The sequence below is a fragment of the Syzygium oleosum genome, unplaced genomic scaffold (assembly GCF_021117445.2).
Source record: "Syzygium oleosum isolate NSW1041296 unplaced genomic scaffold, Sole_v2.1 Sole_v2.01, whole genome shotgun sequence".
Classification (NCBI taxonomy): domain Eukaryota; kingdom Viridiplantae; phylum Streptophyta; class Magnoliopsida; order Myrtales; family Myrtaceae; genus Syzygium; species Syzygium oleosum.
Window position 1 is genome coordinate 35,107,045 of NW_026607485.1, and position 18,146 is coordinate 35,125,190.

At 41.3% G+C, this 18,146-nt stretch overlaps 3 protein-coding genes across 4 annotated transcripts; 1 reads left to right on the forward strand and 2 right to left on the reverse strand.

Annotated features, from left to right (window-relative positions):
• Window positions 1-88: 88 nt before the first annotated feature.
• LOC115680418 (protein trichome birefringence-like 11) lies at window positions 89-5,344 on the reverse strand. The gene is made up of 4 exons (XM_030604228.2): window positions 4,541-5,344; window positions 2,370-2,759; window positions 1,537-1,695; window positions 89-824 (listed from the first exon to the last, which is right to left on the reverse strand). The coding sequence occupies exons 1-4, from the start codon at window positions 4,984-4,986 to the stop codon at window positions 467-469; spliced, it is 1,353 nt and encodes a 450-aa protein (XP_030460088.2). The 5' UTR covers window positions 4,987-5,344; the 3' UTR covers window positions 89-466.
• A 2,985-nt stretch (window positions 5,345-8,329) lies between these two features.
• LOC115680427 (small nuclear ribonucleoprotein SmD1a) lies at window positions 8,330-11,678 on the reverse strand. Of its 2 annotated transcripts, XM_056310829.1 has the most exons (5): window positions 11,540-11,678; window positions 9,214-9,405; window positions 8,710-9,096; window positions 8,547-8,637; window positions 8,330-8,463 (listed from the first exon to the last, which is right to left on the reverse strand). In XM_056310829.1, the coding sequence occupies exons 1-3, from the start codon at window positions 11,628-11,630 to the stop codon at window positions 9,035-9,037; spliced, it is 345 nt and encodes a 114-aa protein (XP_056166804.1). In that variant the 5' UTR covers window positions 11,631-11,678; the 3' UTR covers window positions 8,330-8,463; window positions 8,547-8,637; window positions 8,710-9,034. The 2 variants fall into 2 exon arrangements, with proteins under 2 accessions (XP_056166804.1, XP_056166802.1); XM_056310827.1 differs by having other exon boundaries at window positions 8,330-8,637.
• A 3,420-nt stretch (window positions 11,679-15,098) lies between these two features.
• LOC115666087 (chitinase CLP-like) lies at window positions 15,099-16,424 on the forward strand. Its single transcript, XM_030587875.1, has one exon. It carries the CDS (start codon window positions 15,099-15,101, stop codon window positions 16,422-16,424), a length of 1,326 nt encoding a protein of 441 aa, XP_030443735.1.
• Window positions 16,425-18,146: the final 1,722 nt, after the last annotated feature.

Sequence of the window (18,146 nt, forward strand, 5' to 3'; positions counted from 1 at the left end):
GGAAAGAAAAAGTTATGACACTCAAATGAATACCGTAAGAAGTTAGGGATAATGTTCTCATCTTGAGTGTAGTTGATATCCCAAAAGCTCTAACGAAAACACTCCTTTCATCATTTTATTTCAATCGTGTATATTTATGGCATGTACAATGAAAACGTGTGTATCTACTTTCTTTGTAGCCCCTGTCCTGCTTTTTGACATCTATGTAATCATATCCAAACCCCAAAAAAAGAAAGTAAAAGATGAAAGTGAAAACAAGAATGGTAAAAACTTTCCACCTGTGGTTGAATCCTGTCCAGTTGTGTGGCTTCTCATCGACTTCCCAAAATTCTGGGACGTGCGGGTAATCGAGGATAAAGAGTGAACTAAAAGCTATGTGATCAATTTGCTGTCGCGCGACTCCTACGGCGTAAAGCTCTTCATGTTGGTATAAACACCACCGCATTATACTCGTTCAGCACGAAACTTACGAGGCATTTGTCAAATCCCGCGACCGCACAGAGTCATGCTTGAGGAAAAAGGCATAAAGAAGCTCATTCCACACATCCGGAACGCCGGGCAAGCACCAATGGCTACAATCCTGCCTGTGGAGCGAAGCAGGACCCAACTCAGGCCCCAGGTAATATAGAGAGGAATGGCCATCTTTTCTGTGCGCGGTCATAGCTGTGATATTCAGCACGTCAAGGTTATTGTTTACTGTTTGGTTGGACCGATCAGTTAACAGATTGGTAAGAATTTTCAAATGGACCGACGAAACTGGGGAGGAGCCCAAGTCAGGTAGAGTCTCCAAGTGACATGTTCCCCCGGACTTCCAGTCTCCACCTCTGTTAAGAACATACATGCCGCGGTTACTTTGAATAATAATAAAGCGGTAATACTAATAACAGATAAGCAGCATCATATAACTGACTATAAAGTGAAGTTCGATACGCTCAAGAGTGTCAAAATTATCTCCCTTATCTTCCAAACCAAGTGCTTGAATCTCAAGCACTCTTTACAGCAATGCTGTATCCAAGGGGCATGATAACACAATTCAACCACCAGTCTCGAATATTTGACAAAGTTTTAAGAAAAGAAAATGCTTCTAATTATAGAGAATCAGCTGTGCTACTTCGAACATAGGGAGGAAAGCTGCAGATAAGCCACGATCCAAAAGACATAAGTCACATCCGAGAGAAAAGAAACTGCCATAGTACTAACATGGAACCACACAACCTCGTTTCCATCTAGCCTAATGGGAATAAATGCCATGGGTTAGGAACAAATTGCTTGTACTAAATTTGAAAGGATAAAAATAGTCAACAAGAGAAAAACAGGTTGCTTCGTCTCTCAAGAAAAAATATGGTAGAACAATATTTAGTTGAACTTTTTGTCAAAGAATCTTGTACCAGTGGTCAAGTGGTCATCAGTTTAGATGCTGCTTCTAAGCAACAGAAAGAGAGAAATAAATATTCAATGTCAACATATAAGAAAATAACGCTCTTCTGATGTGAAGATAATGAGTGAAATCACTGAGGTTAATAGAAATTAACTTACCTAAAATGTACAGGTGCAAAAGATCGAAAGTAGACCTGACTCTCGCTCATATTCACATGAGCACTGATCCAGTCAAGTACCGTCTCTAGCGATCTCCGATAAGCATCTTCAACAGTCATATTCATCTTAACCTCATTTCCAACCTGGAAGTAAGAGCCCCTGCCACAGACATTCAGAGAGATCAGATCTAAGTTAATAACATTCATTGTGGAAAATGAAACCTTTTCTCAAAGAAACATAGGGCAAAAGTAAGGCTAAAGGCCCGAGGTTGCATCCAACGAAGGTGACCAGAGCAATCGGAAGTTTGTATATCAGGGAGAGAGGGGCTTCCTTAGTCAATGGCTGGACTATGAGTCTTACGACTGATTGTAAAAGAACCAAGAAAACATGGTCTGTTAAGGAAACAGGAGAAACATCCGGCAAGCATAGGAACATTATCTATGAAAAGCTCTTTAGCTTCCTATATCGCACTCATAACCGACAATCCAGATTGGGAGGGAATTAGTACATTCACACACCATCTATTTAACAAAAACATGGCCAAACGACCTAATATATAATGCAGCCACAGCAATGACTTCCCGTTTGAATTGAAGGCCACACTTGTAAAGGTGGTGCAGGGGGAGAGATTAAAGGGAAACTTGTCAGTGTGCAATCTAGACCAATGTATCATTTAGCCACATGATGAACCTGCCTAAAGTAGCAAGTGAAGGGTCATTTTGCAGTTTGCAATTCCAAGAGTAGTGCTTGGAACAAAGTCCCTATATTTTTAGGGGTCAACCACTTGACGGGACAAAATATGAGCTTACAACGGGATGAAAGAACATACTTACCCGCGTACAGTCTTCTCATAATTCCACCAATGCCCGGTATTGAGAACCAGCAAATCAGCATCTGACCACTGGCTAGAAGTCCAGTCAATCTGATCCAACTTCAGGGTAACCTTCACGTCTTCTGGAGATCCAACTGGAGCTCGGCCCTGGACCACTAGAAATGGAGATCTGTAATATTCAACTGTGCAGTTGAAGTCTCTGAACTTGTACACCAAGAACCCATTGTGCTTGGTGATCGGTCTACCATTCACTTCATAGACTGCGCCCTTATCTGAAAGAGCAGACGAGAGCATGCAGAGGAGGGATTCCCATTGGTTCCGACCAATTGAGTCGCCGACAAACACGACCCTTTTGTTGTGCAACCTTTCCAGCATCATCTTTGCATCAAATCTGTACTCAATTAGACAGAGAGAAATGTTGGTATATTTGTTTTCTAGTGGGAAATTAACGACAAGATACATGTAAGAAATGCTCTGATATTGGATGTATTCATCACCACCCAATTAAAAGAAGGTAAAAGAACTAATCAAAGACGATTCTGATCATGTAAAATTAACCTCAGACGATATTGCCAAACAAAATACCAATTAAATATTTGATCCATTGCCATCTAATTAGAACAAGGAAAAAGAATTATTCCAAGGTAATTCTGAACGTACAGAATTTAATGAAAGATGATATCATATCACCAAATGAATTACAAGTTCAATCATCATAAAACTTAGATTGACCCCTTACTGCCTAAAGTTCATTTAATGGCCTTCAGTCAGTCTCGATTTTCCAATTGGTACAACTAATCGAGCACTCTTCCATATCATGGGTTGAATTGGAATTATGCGGCATAAGTAGAGTAGATCTGTTACAGGCTCTGCAGTTGACAGACAGATCAAGAAAATTCAAGGGCAAAAGAGAATCTCCTACCAGATGCCTGATAGGGCACGAAGATAAAGTTGGCTATTGGATAAAAACCATAATTACATCCACTAGGTCATCCAAAAGAAAGTGGAAAAAAGAACAAACGGAGCACGGCAATGACATACCTTACCACACGCTGGAGACACCTTCATCATGTTTCAACATGTAAACTGGATTATGTGTAATTTGTCCAAAAACAATAAATTTGATTACAAACAAGACTCTATATGCACTGGACCTGTGCAGCAGCAATTCAACTTATAATCTTTATTCTTTATGTAAGACGGAACTTAAGCATAGTATTCACTCTTAAACTACTTATGTCTGATGGTCTTCTATAACTCTGCATAGTATCAAAACAGAAGTCTTATGCTCAAATCTCCCCAGAACCCTCAATATGATCAATTTCACGTTTCAATCTTAGGACAAACAAACTTCAGACCGAAAAAAACAAAAATCTTAGGACAAACCCTTCAACCATGCATGTGGTAAGTGTTAGCATTCTATATTGAACCCATCCCTTCACCTAAAAGTCCCCCCTATTCATCAAACAAGTTGAACATCGATCTTCATTTCCTCAAGCTCTAGCATGAAGCCTTCCCTTTACAACACCATATACGTTATTCGGAAGAAAGTTTATCCTTTTTCCCATCATTCGCTCCTCAATTAAATTTAGCTCACAGTCTTTCCTCTAAATCAATGCTAAGTAACCATCCCATATGGACGAACTATTTGAAAAAAGGGAATTGAATCATTTCTCTTCTTCCAAATTAGGATTGAATAAATGTCAATACAACAGTGAAAAAAAGTCAAGTTTGAAACATCATTGCCCGAGGGTAAATCACCGAGCTAGAATTCCTATGAAGATAGAAACAACAAAGCATGAACAGAAATTTCATCAATTTTGTACCACTTCACGAGAAAATCCACACTCACAAGTTCAAAACCTATCGAATGACTGGACGGTGAGCATTCAAAACCTGCCTTACCTTATAAAATTCCCAACAACCCCAAATGGAGACAAAAGCACCAATCAAGAAAACCAATACATGAACAATAAATGCAATCACCCTTCAACAAGCAACACACAGCATGAGACAGATATATTTCAGAAACAGCTAATCATAATACAAACTCCTCCAACAATTAAGACGAACAATTAAAAGCAATAAATTGGCAAATCAAATATTACAAATTTATTCAATTTATTCAAAATTAGAAACAACGACAACATCAAAAGATGCGAGTGAAGAAACCTGGGCAAGTCACACATCCTGGGTTGCCATCTCCACTTGGTGTAGAAACTATCAGGCCTCCCGTTCTCAGTACACCTGAAACCTTCATCAATCAAGGCACAATCTCTACTCTCATACAGAGGATACCTCTCATCCCACACCCAATTCCCATCAAACGCGTCGCACCTGCCGCCGCCCTCGTCGAGAAACCCGGGCCGCCCGGCCGCCGCCGCCTCATTCGGCGGCACCCGGCCTCCGTGGAGCCAGGACTGCCCAGTGTTTCGTAGCCTCTGAGTTACTGCCCTGTAGTCCAAGTAGAAGCAAGAGCCAATGAAGAGGGCAGCGACAAACAGGAACCCAACTATTCCTGAAGAAGGCTCAAGAGGGTTCTTCAAGCGCTTAAATTTGTTCAATACGCTCAAGTGGGTCACCATTTCTGAGCACCCTGATGATTTATCCTTGGGCATTTCGGGGGATAGAGATGAAGAAGGTTCATAGGAGCCGCGAAACGACAAGGTGCAAAAACAGGCCTAAAAAGTGGGCTTCAGAGAGAGAGAGATGGGTGTACGCGTGTATGTGCTTGCTGCTTCTTCTTCTTCTTCTCGAGTGGTGGGTCTCACAAACAACTACGACCAGACAAAGCATTAAAGATGCCGAGTTGAATTATGGGTATTTCATGCTTGTCTGATTCGGGTATTAATATGGCAAGAAAGAGAAGTAGCTCTCGAGCATTTTCTCCTCCTCCTCCTTCTTCTGAGAGAGAGATTTGTCCCCTAGGAAAATTTTGGGAAGAACAAGAAAAGAAAACGAAACTGAATTCGAAACCTGGCCTCCGGAAGACAGTAAAAAACGCAAGAAACTGCAAAGAACGACCAGCCTAACATGTCAAGTTTGTCTCCAAATCTTGAAGTTGGGGATTCCAAGCGAAAATATTCAAGGATAGGGAAAAAAAGGAAAGACGCAAAAAACGAAACTCCCCCAGTAAGCAGATCCATCGACCCGAAAACCAAGACCAAACAAGAAAGAGAAGAAAGATGAAAACTTTTTCGGGGCCATAACGTTAGATCGCGGGGGGAGGTCTAGGCAAAATTCAAGAACAGATTTTTTAGTCGAACGTGTGGCTCGTGCCGACGTGGGTGTCGTCGTATTGCGTGCCCCTCGATAGTACGCGACCCTGACTCGGAGCATCCAATGATTCCATTCCTCCCTGCCTCCCTCCCTCCCTCCCTATATTCTCGAATTTTGTTTCCTTTTCTTTATCTTTCTTCGATTACAAAATTGGGGTAGAGTAAAGATACTGCAATTGACAAGAAAATTATAGTAAAATGGTCGCAATTACATGCCTGCGTATGGACAAAAGAAATTGTCGACGTGATTGCGAAGGCGAAGCAATCACTCCGCGATTTCGGGGGACGGGGTTCGACGTTCGCTCTGGTCTGGGCTCTGGGTCAAAGCCACCGGGTCCAAAAAAATTCCGACCCGACCTGACCCGATCCAGTATCATTGTCGGGCTTTTTTTTAATATATATATATATTGCAAGAATTTCTTTGAGCAATGGACTAGAATGGAACGAGCGCGTTAAGTTTAATGAAATGTAAATTGATTTTTATGTCCCTGCCCGTGTAGCATATTCTGATTTTCAGTAATGATTTTTCCCCCTCTGCGTTTTCCATTTATGATAAGAAGCTCGTTTGAAATAGGTAAATCTCAAATTCATGTGGTAAGATGCTATTGCTGATCTCAAGGAAAATTATCCAAAAAGTCCTAAACCTATTGCACTTTTGCCAATTCAATCATATACCTTTCGATTTTGCCAATTCAGTATTAAACATTTTCACGTTTTGCCAATTAAATCAGTCTGGCCAATTTTGACAGAACATTGCCGACGATGACGTTAGCCGTCTTACGTTGCACGCCGGCGCTGACGTTGACATTTTTAATTACTATTTTAATAATGTTTAATATTTTATGGTTTTTTTCTTTTTTTTTCCCTTTTCTTCACTTTTTTTTTTTGTTGTTTGGAGGGATAGCCGGCGCGGGCCCTCGCGTAGATCTAGTGAGATCAAGTAATTACGAGAGAGAAGAAAGAGAAACGAAATGGAGAGAATTTAAGTTACAATATCGTTCGAATGTTACGAGTGAGAAGAATAGAAAGGAATGCGTCATGAATTAATCGGCCTTTTTATGTACTTAAAATGTAAAATAATACCAGGATATAAGTATAACAAAAAAGGAGAAAATTTTATTTATGAAGCACATTAAATCCTCCATATTTAAACGGATTTGGAGGGATTCCAAAGAAACACGTAACATTAGCTACATCAATCCTTTCGAATTTTCCCTCCATCCAAATAAGATGACATCTTTAAGAACCTTTCTCTTCTTTCACAATCTTCTCTAACATGCATAACCTAAATCTCTAACAATTTCCAAATTAAAATTGAAAAATTTCTTTATCTTTTGTAAGTTAAATATTTCTCATTTGGAAGAAATTTAGATCATTCTCTCTTAATGAACCAAACTTTTACAAGCCCTACAATGCACAAGGAAATAGAGAGTAAATGGACATAATCAAGGATATTTCTGATAGAAGGAATTACCGGGGGTTCCTTTTCCTAGTTTCATTTCATTCGTTGGTGTCGTGTTGAGATCAAGAGTGAGCATTTAAAACGAGAATGATGATACCATCGATGGAACGAAACTTGTGGCGGACCGATGGTTGCTTTGTGACGGCCGGCCGACGATCCGGTCGTATGGTCCAAGTCTAGAGGGGAAGAAGAGAGTGGAGAAAAAGACGGAAAAGATAAAAGACGAAAAAAGTAGAACATATAGCATTCAATGGTTCAGTTGTGCTTTTCCCTTAAGACTTCAATATAAAGGTATTCCGCGGAATGTGATTATTCGGAACGAGAATCAACTTATAATTTCCTTGCCGACGAACCAAACAAGGCCCTAGTGAATTTGCCACAAGCATCACTACTTAGAAACCTATTAAATTTTCTCACATCAAGTGCATGCGCATCGAATACATCTAGATGATCGAGTTTTATAAATTGCGCATAGAACTTCGCCCGATCGAGCGATCAAATCACCACACGTCTACCCCCGAGTTCATGTTAGGTTTTTCCGTCCAAGGGAAACACGTCCCTATCCAGAAATTTTACTGAATGAAAATATCAGGATCATAAATATGTTGGTCAAAATTTCAATGAAAAGTGACAGATCCCATAGACGCATTCAGACATCCTTTCACATTTATTTTGCTCCTGTAGGTCACGTAGAGAATTAGAGCTGAACTTCAATTGACAGGAGAGATAACAGGAGGAGGTCCCTCCAAATATTCTGATTTTGGGCAAGAGACAGTCCACCTAACCAAAACCATCATCTGTCCGATTCAAGATCGTTTCGGCCATGACCCTTAAAAACTTGACTCCTCACCAACAACCTGCGCATGAATGACTTTTCCTCCCTCGGTCCTTTCTAGGTTGCTTGCAATCCACATCCACAGCTCTGTCGTACACATGCAAATTAACGAAAACGATGCCATGGGGGGCCGGGCCGCCTAAATGTTTCTGCACCTTCTGATGTAGAAATTTTTCACACCAGTTTAGTAGAAGTGGAAACTTTAGCAAGGCCGTGTTCTGTTAAAATTCGTCTAATAAACGGATTGCACCTCGAGCTACTATTCATTTCATTGCCCTTTATCGCATACCGAAAGAAAATGACATGAGTCGGCAGAAGCTACTAACACGTGGCTCGGTAATATAGAGAAATGAAGGACTAAGAATTAGAAACGAAGCCACTGGACCTAGTGGAAATCAACCGACTTCTCTGTATTCGATGATCCAAATGCATTGGGCCAATGTGCACTGAATTCATGTGAGAATTGTTTTGAACCCCATGGCAATTTCATAGCGATAAGGCCCGAGATCTCTAGCCTAATCTATACAAGCAAGGATCTAAGTCAGTAAGGCTGCTTGCAAATCTAGCTGCGGAAAACGAAAGGAGAATTTTGAAATTCCTCACCAGTGGCTACAGTATTGCGCCTCAGCGATTCATGAGTTTAATATTCGACTGGAGAATGCCCACTGCCTTCTCAATCGACCGAATGATCGACCTGTAGACCGTTGTCGTTATCAGTTTAGGCAACATGATCAAGCAAAAATTAAGCCAATTGTCTTCACCATACCCTTGATATGGAGACTTCGTTCTGGTGAGGAAGGCATGGGCACAAGAAGAATGAGCTGCCACAGATTTAGAATCCTTGTCTATCATAGCTAATTGTTGCACAAAAGTTGTACTCTACATTACAAGCTTAAGCATATTAAGATCCATATTCAAGGGAGACTACAGTTTCCGCGGAGTAGATCAATGAAAAGAATTGCAACTCCAAAGTTTTCACACCTGAATCAACAACGAAGATACCTCCAAACCACAAAGGCAATATAACCAGCATTTGCCTGTTGTTCACAAGACTAGTTCCCAAAGAAACAATGTAAGTCAGCAGAGACAAGTTAACGTCCACGCCCCCGTCCACGGCCTCGTCCTCGGCCTCGACCACGTCCCACAGCCCTCCCTGACATAGCAAGTAGCACAATTGTTCATGGCATAGCAGAATGTAAAAGGAAATGAGGATCAAGGCAGGTAAAGTTAAGAATGATTTCAAAATGTATTAAAAATGTAGCTCACATACCTGCAGTTGGCTTCTTGGGCTTGACCCTTGGTGTCTCTTCTACCAATAGGGTCTCTAGATTCAAACTGTCAGGAAGGATGTAGTAGCGAATGTTGTTACCCCTCACACTCAAGTGATCAAGAGTCACAGGATTTTTCCCCTTCAGAGTAAGTTTCACAGTCTTCAGATGTGTGTTCATGCTGATGTCAACACCTGTAATGACCCAACAATGTATTCTGGTCAGAACAGTCATTGATCTCATCATAACTTTAGAAGCAGGTGAGATAAAACCTTTTACTGCTATATGACCATCAGTACACGAAAGTTTGCACACTTGTAGCAAGTAGTTAATAAATTAGGACAAATAGTCTTAAGTACAAGAAATTGAATCAAAATATCATTCGATAATGAGTGAAGGTTAAGGCATGACACGGTACCACCATTACAAAGTTTCATCAACTTCTTCAATCTAGAGGAGCAGAAACAGTAGAACTTCAAACAAATGCCAGAACTTCGGTATGCTTGAGTGATCTAAGCCAATACCACTTAGCATAACTCCTCCTTATTAAAAAAAAACATATGAAACAAAGACCTTAATAACCCAAATGAACAAGTTCTTTGGCCAAATATATTCTACAATCTATAACTTCCACTCCCATTTCAATTATGGTCCTTTCACTTTCCAGTGTGTCAATTTTTTGTTCAGTAAAAACAAGGAGGATTCAACTCCAATTTAGCCATGTTTCAATCATCACTTTTGATACTGAGGTTTAAATAATTAGAAAAAAAGGTCCTGCAAGAAAAGAGCACCAACTTATCTTAGGTCTAGAGGTCATCAAAATTGTATCCTACATCGAACAGCCAGCTATCCATTCAACGAATGACACTACAGCAATAGATTTTATCATCAGAACAGGAATGTCTCTTAGTTCGAGATAATATAATCACCCCCAGTAAATTCTCTTCCAGGTTCCGCAGAAATTAATTGAGAACTAACATATTTCAGAGATCACATCCACTCTTTCGATATAATATGATCCCAAGGCCAAAGAAGTAGTACAACTTCATGTCCCATTACTGAGGAGCAGTAGCATCTTCAACTCAACCCATCACTAAAGCAATCAAATGGCAGTCCATTTTATTTGGCAGACTTGAACTTGAAAAATAATAATTCATGTACGGACATGTGCATCCTTACATGTAGGATTCTCATAAAGGTATGGACATGTTCCTATACTCCCAACTGTAACTATGTTTATCGTGCTTCTAAAAGTTCCATGAAGACATATTGTCATTCATGACCAACATCAGAGAGAGGGACTTTTCTGATTCACAAAATAAAGTAGCAAAAGAATTTCAGCCATTGAGTCCAGGGTAATCGTGCTGAAATATGACAATAAACTGTTAATTTAATTATTTATTTCTTCGGCTAATAAACTGGAACTACTACGTTGACAAATCTAGCATAAGCATTCCTTTTGGACCAATCCTCATACAAACGAATGTACAGAATTCAGGATGACAACTAGTACTGGAAATCAAAAGAACTTTACACAAAGGTAACTCACTCACAAACGTCTGAAAGAACATGATAACTCTTGAAAGCAACACTTACACATACACAAAGTGTTCCATAAGGCTCAAAGATCTTAACTGGAGAACATTTGCATACATTCTCCTAACACTAAACACGACACCACACTTCATGAGTCATTACTAGCGAGCAATTTGTTGTAAGAGGAAGGAAAAACGCACGACAAGATGAGGAAAACAACATAAAGAACAAGAAAAGAGCATTTTCCCATTTCCTGGAATGAGCAGAGCAGTAGCTAGTGTAGCCAAAAAAAGCACGTACTACGTCTTGTCCGTAGGAAATTGGAAAACAACTCAACCTATCCATGACACTCCCTTCAAACGTAACGACACAAACTAGTCGCTTGTCGATGCAATTCAAAGGCCACTTAGGACCTCTTTCACAGAGGAAGAACTAAACCCCGCAACTTAAAAAGTCACCCTCACCCAATTCACAGCATCAGCGCACCGTTCCTAGGCAATGCCCACCAACATGATACATGTCCACGAGCTCAAGGTTCTATCAATGAGTCCAAACATCTAGAGCACTTGAAAGTCATAGATTGAGCAGCCATCACTGCCACCAAACTCCAAAGACGTCTAAGTCAATGTGAATTACATCCCTTTTTTTCACTTCTGCCCCGCTCAAAGGATCACCTAACCATCTCGCGACACAGGTCTGACACTGCTCTAGGCATTATCTACTGAATGCAGAGATATATGTTGAACTATGCAGGGGAAAAAGAGTCGACCGAGAGAGAGAGAATAAGGAGACCTGTGATGGTGCCATGAACGACGGTCCCGTTCTTGAGCTCGATGGAGACGGTCTCGTTGTTCAGCTTCATCAAGAACCTGACCAGCTTCATCGTCACCCGCTGGCGAGGAAGACGATCACTAGGGCTTTTACTCACCAGTTTCTCAGAGAGAGGGGGAGGAGAGGTGGGTCACACACTTAGTCAACGCTTGGGCTTGGGCTTGGGCTTGGGGTTTCATGTGTCAATGCAATTATACCCTCTCTCTCTCTCTTTTTATTTATTTAAGAAAAGGGGCAAAGCTCGATTATTACAATATCACTGTAATTATACCTGATCATGTACATTTCTAGATATCGATCGAACTGCAACCAATGATGTGACGTGAGGAAGGCGGAAAAGATCCCAGGCGTGATTATTAAACCGAGCATGAAATTCATTCCCCCCCCCCCCCCTTCGGATCTTACTTTGCTCTTGAAAAAGGCGTGTATTCCTGCAAAGTATTAGAGAGAAAAAAAATTATTAAAATATTTATTAAAAAAAATGTTCACGTCAGCCGACGTCCAAGTCAGCGATTTTCCGGCCAAAATTGGCAAAATGTGAAAAGGTTTAGGACTCAATTGGTACAATTGAAAGATTTATAATTGAATTGGCACAAGTGTAATAATAGGCTTAAGATTTTTTTAGTAATTGTCCCCTGGACAAGGTCTACGGCCTACAGCGCCACCGCCTCACCGGCCACTCCCACTTCGTTCAGGACGTCGTCCTCTCCTCCGACGGCCAGTTGGCCCTCTCCAGCTCCTGGGATGGCAAGCTCCGCCTCTAGATCTTGCCGCCGTTGACGTCTCAGCCCGCTGGTGATCATTTCCCTTTCGCCCGCGCTTTAAACTCTTGTAGCATCGTGTCTATGGTGTTTCACGTATGCGATGGTTTTGCTTATGATTCTAGTGGTGGATTCGCGCTCAATTAAGGGATTTATAATCCATCTTCTGGTTCGAGCGTATCTACTTGCTTCACTTTCAAAAAGGGAAAATAACACAAACAAATTTTGAACTTTGGCTTAATGTGCAATTTGGTCCATGAACTTTTAATTTGTTTAATCTAGTCCATGAACTTTAATCCAATGTGCAATATGATTCCTAAACTTTCACTTTGTTCAATTTCATCCATGAACTTTTGGTACATGTTCAATTCAGTCCATGAACTATATGAAAATGTTCAATGTAGTTCCTGAACTTGAATTAATGGAAGGACTATACTGAACATTTTTATATAGTTCAAAGATTAAATTAAACATTTATCAAAAGTTTAGAGATCACATTAAACAAATTAAAAGTTCATGAACCACATTGAACATTGTACTAAAATTCAGGGACTACATTAAACAAATTAAAAGTTCATGGACCAAATCGCACATTAAGTCAAAATTCATGGACTGTTTGTGTCATTATCCCTTTTGGAAATGGCGAAAGTTTGAGGAAGTATCGAAAGTACGAGGTCACAGAACCGCTGAGTGCTAGTCTATTTTTGTTTGAGTTGCCTTGAGGAAAATACTTACATGGTATTCTAGTGCCAAGTGATTTCTTGAAGTTTCATAGTTTTTTTTCCAGTTTGATAGGTCGATTCTTTCAGGTAGTCATAGTACTTCGCAGATTTTTTCATTAATGCTGCATGGCGTAAAGATTCAACTTCATATGACTGAGTTTTCATTGGCTAAGTAGCATTGCTAACACTAATTTAGGAAATTGTTGGATATTGATTTGAGGTTCAGGGTTGATAATGGATTTTTTGAGAGTGCCCATGAATTCTCCTCAGTCTAAAGATTGATTTTGTGGTGCTTTGCATTTATTGACCCAAACCCCTAAATTAAGGAAAATAAATTTCCATTCGTGTAGTTGGAAAGATGTGTGATTTTGGTCTCGATATTATGTTTCATGACGATGTTAGCCTCAGTACTGTTATTTTGAAGACGATTTAAGTACTCTCCCGTTGCTAACAACATGATATTTGAATCCGATTGATATATTCCTTTCAATGAAAAGATACAATGGATGATGCAATATTGCTTGAAAAGTATGTTGTGTAGCAAATCCATAGCTTGATATGTGTAATTTTGGAGATGATCAAAAGAAGGTAATTTGTTTTTCATTACGAGCCAAGGGTAAGTTAGTTTTCATTAAGCCCAATACATTAAGATCTCTCGTCTATACTAAACCCAAAACCATAGTCCAGATTGGACTTTCCTCACCACCTTTACTCCTCAATAACAGTCGGTATTTCGCATTTCGGGTATCAAATGTTGATTGTTTCTCCAAGCATTGTTTCTTATCGTTGTGCTTAGTGCTCTAAATTTGTTTCCCGTACTGAACAATGTTAAGGAGCCTTTTCGATTTTGAGATTAACTTCGAAAATTGTGAATCCCATATGATTTCGCACTTTCCTTGAGCAAAAAAAGCGACTTTCGTAGCTCTTTCTTTCGGAAAGGTACAACTGAAAGCGCTCGAGGAGCTAAGCTAAAACGGTCCTAGATATGCTTAGCAAACAATGGGGGAGGTTTGGATTTAAAGACATTGAGGGTGTGTTTGTTTCATAGAAAACTCAAGGTTTGGAAAATATTTTCAAAAAATGAATGGTTATATTGCTTAAAAAAATTAGTCATGGGAAAATATATTTATTATTGGCAACAATTTATACCCAATTATTTTCGAAGGTGATGAAAATATTTTATATTCATTCATTTTTGTAAGCAATATAAGTGATTATTTTTCGAAAAATATTTTTCAAATCTTGAACTTTCCGTGAAATAAACGTACCCTAATATAAGCATCAAGCTTGTATCGTGATAAGATTGTGGATTTCACATGTCATAGTCGTGACCCTTCTAATCTACCCAGATAAGAAACATGATCATGAAACTATTTAATGCAGCTAGGGCAGTCCAAACGAGATATTCAAAGCTGAAAATTGCAACTTACTCCTCTCAACTTTGACTTTGTTGCATGGAATAGTTAATTGCATCGAGATCCCAGCAAATTTGACTATATTAAAAAAAATACTAGATCTATTAGATCTTGTATACTAAACTTCGAGTTCCCGTCAGTGAATTAATGAACTTAACAACATTAATTTTTCGGTACCACATTTTTTACTAGCCATTAAAGCACTTCAAAATAGTTTGGAATGGCAATATTATGCAAACCAAGGTCGGTCTATCAACTTAGTGTGTTAAATGGTCCAACAAACTGCAAGTGAGCTCATATGGAACATCCAAAAACATTATGTCACGTCATTTCGTGTACCTAATGATAATACATTTGTATAGCTAAGCACTATCCCCAGTTAAGGGGAGATATTGCTTAGTAATCACAATATTCTACATCCCATATCTATCAGAATCAAGATGATAGATAACTGCTCATATATACAACAGACAATGCGGGATGTGCATATTAACATCATTTAAATTTGTAGATCTTGTTATTGATAGACTACACTAGTTTAAGTCAACGTTCCATTGCTGCCCCTCACAAGCCTTCTAAATTGCCTCATCCTCAACCCATTTGACCCTCAAGCTAAAACACAATGGTGCTTCTTCTTCTTCTTCCTCCTCTTCCTCCTCCTCTCACCGTCATCTTCATGCTTCAGCTCGCTCTTGGTACCATTGCTTCTTCGGCCCAACCCTACCATGCCCTAGTTTCACCCATCATCAAAGACTCGTCCACCTCTCTCTACTCCATCACCCTCGGTCCGAACGATGGCGGCGGCTTCGTTATTGACCTCTCGTCCCCATTTTCATGGCGTCGCTGCAGCCCGCGAGATCGTCTCATTCCCTGTGCCTCCCAGCAATGTGTCGCAGCAAGACGCCACCAGCCTGATCCTGAGTCTTGTCATCATCCGAGTAGGCTCCAAATCGATGGTGAGAATAGCTCGAGCTCCAGTCATCAAGATTGCGCGTGTACGGTGACAGCATCGAACCCCATCGCCGAGTCGTGTGCGTTGTCGAAGCTGTCAGCCCACGACATAGTGATTCCGTCGACGGATGGCCATATCCCGAAAGCAAATATTTTGGTGAATGGCGTCCTGTTCGCTTGCGCTCCAGAATCGTTGTTTCGTTCATTCCCGTCTGGATCTTCAGGAATGGCGAGCCTCTCACCCGGTTCGTTCTCCCTCCCCTCACGATTCAAGAACGCTATTGGAGCTACGGTGGTCAACAAGCAGTTCGCAATTTGCTTGCCGAGCAGTTCTTCATCCCCCGGAGCGAGCTTCTTCGGAAACGGGCCATTTTACTTGCTTCCGCCGCCAGGTACAGACGTCACACAGTTCCTCTCCTTCACTTCATTGCTAAAGAACCCCATGACGGAGAACAATCTCGACTACTACATTGACGTCCGATCCATCTGCATCAATGGTGAGCCGGCTTCGTTCTTGCAGCGCATGCTCGAGTTCGACTCTCTTGGCCATGGCGGGATCAAGCTGAGCACGGTGGCTCCGTACACGACCCTCCGGAGCCACGTGTACCAGCCTTTCCTCAAGCTCTTTGCCTGGTCGACAAGAGGGATACCACGTGCACGGAAGGTGAAGCCTTTCGATCTCTGCCTCAACACGAGCGCGCTAGGGTCGACGAGGGTCGGGTTGCCAGTACCCTGGATCGATCTTGTGCTCGGGAACGGGAGGAACTGGACAATCATCGGGGCGAACTCAATGAAGCAAGTGAGCGACAACGTGGCGTGCCTCGCGTTCGTCGACGGCGGGGAGAGGGCCGAGCAAGCAATGGTGGTAGGGTCGTATCAGATGGAGAACAACTTCTTGTTGTTTGATCTGGTTGGGCAAAAGCTTGGGTTTAGTTCGTCGCTGTTGTTCCGTCAGACCACATGCTCTAACTTCAATTTCACATCTTCGAGTCTATAGTTTCCTTGAGGTAATGCATGCATGTGTAAGGAATTAAAGACAGGCATTACATTCATTTTAGAGCTTCGATGATTGAAACTGGCCAGAAATATTAGTGCAAGCTCTTCTGATTTCAACCTTATATGATGTCCCATTATTGAAGGTCATTGTTTGTTTTCATTGTCCCTCTTAATTAGCATTTTTATACATTTTAGATTAAAGTCTTTCTCTAATTGCAAAAGAATTGATCAGTGGCGCTTCACCAATAGAAGATCAATCTACCCTTTTTTTCACCTTTTTTTCACCTTTTTTCCCCTGTTTGAACAATGTTCATGAGAGATGTATCTATGCAATAAGGGAAGAGCTTTTTATCTTGTTTTATTTTAGTTTCTTGGAGGCACGTGAGGAACGGTCAAGGAAGAAGGGAACCGTTGACATTATTAAATGTCAAGGTTCCAATCTTAGAAAAGAATGTCGCGACCTCCCCCGAACCGGCCCAGCCGCCTAAGGGGTTTGGCTAATGGATTACTAAGCTAAACCTAGCTCAAGCTCTCCCAAGCCCATACCAATTCGCGACTTAAGTTTAAATTGTTAACATGCAAATCAATTTCATCTAGGAGTCGCCACTAATCGATTTTTGGTGGGTCGATTAGACACCCAAGTAAAGCACGGGAGAAATGCTTTACTTCTACGAACCAGAGATTCAATGGGTACGGGGACTTGATTACACTAATTGACTAATTAGTGCCCTTTCGGTACCTAATCTTGTTCAATTCACCACCTAACGTGTTCACACTAATTGGGAGTCTCAAAATTCCATTCCTAATTGAGCTAAGGGAAGCAACAATTAACATCTAAACCTAACATGCGTAATCGACCACATGCGAAGTTAAGTTAAATGCACAATTCAAAGTGTATGAATCGATCAACATGCAATAAAAAATGACACTAGTCATGCAAAAAGGGCAAGAAAAGCCAATTCCAAAGCCTAAATAACATTTTTTTAATTTTCGAAATTTTTTTAATTTTTTTTAATTTTTTTTAAAAAATATTTTTTATGTTAAAATAATAATATAATATTAAATAATATAAAAACGGACCCGGGTCGGATCTCCACATCCGACCCGAGTCGAAGCCAACCCGGGCGCGCCGGCCCGGATCCACCGCGAGGGCCTAAATAAAACAAAAGAGAAAGAAAAGGTCTAAGCCCAGCCCACTATGACTAAATGATTAAATAAACCTTCAGCCCAAATTAACCATTCGGCCCATCCGCAAAAAATGGCCCAAGACCCTAAAAAAGCTATTCTAACTAAACTAAAAAAAGAAAAGCCCAAAACCTAATAAACCCTAAAGCCCACGTACTAAAGGAAGTCCAATCTGGTCAGACCCGCGACCCGACTCACCGGAAACCCTACCCGGTGCGCCTGAATCGCCTGACCTGGCTCGGGGCCGCCTTCGCACGTGCCACCCACTCGCGCCAGCCCTCGCGGCGCGAACGCCGACCGCCGTCGCCCTCGCCAACCGCCGCTTCGACGGGGAGCGCACGCTCGCCTCACGGCAGGGCCCTTTCCGCCGCCGCCAGGCGTGCGCATCGCCACCCCGACGAGAGTGGCGAAAGTTCTTCGCCCGCGATGGCTGTCCGGACCGCCGCCACGAGCCGCTTCCTTCCGCTGCCGCCACCGCGGCGACCGTGGTGATCGAAACCGAACCGACCGAGCCCCGACGAGGGATGGCCTGGCCACG

Bases quoted from the DNA above. Each gene is read 5' to 3' on its own strand.
- LOC115666087 (XM_030587875.1), top strand. From the start codon at position 15,099: ATGGTGCTTCTTCTTCTTCTTCCTCCTCTTCCTCCTCCTCTCACCGTC.
- LOC115680427 (XM_056310829.1), bottom strand. From the start codon at position 11,630: ATGAAGCTGGTCAGGTTCTTGATGAAGCTGAACAACGAGACCGTCTCC. The intron at 9,406-11,539 runs GTCTCCTTATTC...GGGTCATTACAG, and splicing joins CGTTCATGGCACCATCACAG to GTGTTGACATCAGCATGAAC. The intron at 9,097-9,213 runs GTATGTGAGCTA...TTGCTATGTCAG, and splicing joins GCCCAAGAAGCCAACTGCAG to GGAGGGCTGTGGGACGTGGT.
- LOC115680418 (XM_030604228.2), bottom strand. From the start codon at position 4,986: ATGCCCAAGGATAAATCATCAGGGTGCTCAGAAATGGTGACCCACTTG. The intron at 2,760-4,540 runs GTTTCTTCACTC...AATTGAGTACAG, and splicing joins AGGATGTGTGACTTGCCCAG to ATTTGATGCAAAGATGATGC. The intron at 825-1,536 runs GTAAGTTAATTT...TGTTCTTAACAG, and splicing joins TTTGCACCTGTACATTTTAG to AGGTGGAGACTGGAAGTCCG.